Source organism: Poecilia formosa, unplaced genomic scaffold (genome assembly GCF_000485575.1).
Source record: "Poecilia formosa unplaced genomic scaffold, Poecilia_formosa-5.1.2 Scaffold799, whole genome shotgun sequence".
Taxonomy (NCBI): domain Eukaryota; kingdom Metazoa; phylum Chordata; class Actinopteri; order Cyprinodontiformes; family Poeciliidae; genus Poecilia; species Poecilia formosa.
This window is the reverse complement of record NW_006800738.1, coordinates 11,474-13,243: the sequence shown is the minus strand read 5'-3', so window position 1 is coordinate 13,243 and position 1,770 is coordinate 11,474. Positions and strand designations below refer to the sequence as shown.

General features: G+C 40.5%; 1 protein-coding gene across 1 annotated transcript in view; it reads right to left on the bottom strand.

Moving 5' to 3' along the window:
• LOC103131638 (serine/threonine-protein kinase pim-1-like) overlaps positions 1-1,282 on the bottom strand; it is a 6,227-nt gene extending 4,945 nt beyond the window's left edge. The window contains exon 1 of the mRNA XM_016666790.1: positions 1,276-1,282. Coding sequence (XP_016522276.1) covers positions 1,276-1,282 — 7 coding nt within the window. The remainder of the gene's footprint in view (positions 1-1,275) is intronic.
• Between the last annotated feature and the right edge of the window lie 488 nt (positions 1,283-1,770).

The following is a 1,770-nucleotide window of genomic DNA, read 5'->3' as shown; positions in this document are numbered from 1 at the left end:
AAAGTATGCAGGAAAAAAAAATCTAAATTTGACCTGGAATGACATGACAGTGAACCAATCAGACCGACCGGAACATCCACCATTCATCAGCAGCGCATTCCTGTGTGGGTTGAGGCTCCACCGTGGAGCAGATCCCCGTTTCGTTAATTGGTGTTAAACGAACAGATGCAACTGCAAACTCAAGCTCAGCTACGAGCTAAAGTTTTACCAGCGAAGTGACGGGAGCTGCAGACAGGCAACAGGACCTTGCTGACTCTAAAGTCAGTGCTCAAAGCTGAGCTGCTCTGAACACCGCAGCAATTAAAGTAAGTTAAACTAGAAAATTCCTGAAGAAATTTAACCGGGGCCTGCCAAAGTGTGCCCATCAGTTGGAACCCAACGTTCTGATGCTAAAAATTAGCATCAATGCTAAACTTAGCTAAATTGTAGTCAATAACCTGTGGAGAGGCAGAAGCATGTTGACTAAGCTGTACTTGTACCATTCATTATGTTAAAATGAATGCATAAGCTAAAATTAGCCAAAATGCTAATGTTAGTATGAAGGCTATCAGTAGCATGTGGGGCATCACTAGCATGTTGTCTGTCATTGACTTATTCCATTCAGTATAGTAAACATGGTAAATAAGTAAGAAAATTAACTAAGGTTATTTTGGGCTAATCCTAATTAGCCAAGGGCAAGAGCCAAGGACAGTGAAATGCTAATGTTTGTGCTAATGTTAATGTCACATGCTAATGGAAGATGTTTTAACATTTATATTTTGTGTATGTTTTTTTTTTTTTGGCTCTTGTTTCCTTTATTTAAAAGTAGCTTGACAGGAAATAGAGTAAAGAGAGAGGGGGAAGTCATACAGTAAATGTTGCCAAGCCGGGACTCGAACCTGCGACTGCCGCCACAAGGACTAAGGCCTCTATATGTGGGTTGTACTTTGCCCCTGCGCCACTACAGTGGATGCTGTTACATATTTCGTGTATGTTTAATACCTGCTAAAAGGTTATTTTCACCCTCGCTCCTCCTCGTCCCCACCAACTTGCAACACAAAGTTACACCCTTGTAACTTTCATTATTAGCTGATACCGTCTAGACACGTTTCATGTTATTGTTTACATCCGGAAATTTCAAGAAGGCAAAAAGATCTTCTTTTCCTTGTCATCCATAGCCGTGCTGCCGCTGTACAACGGTTCCGTTAAATGAAACCTTCTTAATTTAGAGCAGTGTACCACAACAAAGGGGAAATAACTCAGAAAAATCGTCAAAGAACATATAGCCGCTCTTACCCCACATCCCCACCCCTGCACCGCCCTTCTGTCTGTTAACTACACGGACCCGTTGCCATAGTAACCAACATACAGCTCCACTATATGTATGAGGATTCAATACCATAAAACCCCCAAACGTTTCCCACACAAAGGGCAACACATTCAGTCCTTAACAGTTTTGTGTTTTCAGGCTTGATGCTTATTTTGGGATTATAAAATGATCATCTGAACACACGTGGTGGTTGATTAGGTAATTTAAACTGCTGCTCCAATTGTAACGATGATCTGACAGAGTTGGTGTGTTGTCCCCGAAGCCCTGAATTTCACTCCACATGGACATTTGTTTATTTAAACTTGTCAATGACCTGTGAAATATGATACCCTTGAACCTTGTTATCAAGTTCTCCTAGTGTTGACAATTAGTAGCAAACTAATATTCTATTGAGAATAAAACATTGGCTTTTAAACTTGGAATGTCATTGCATTTTACTGGTATTCTTTGAAAAACAAATA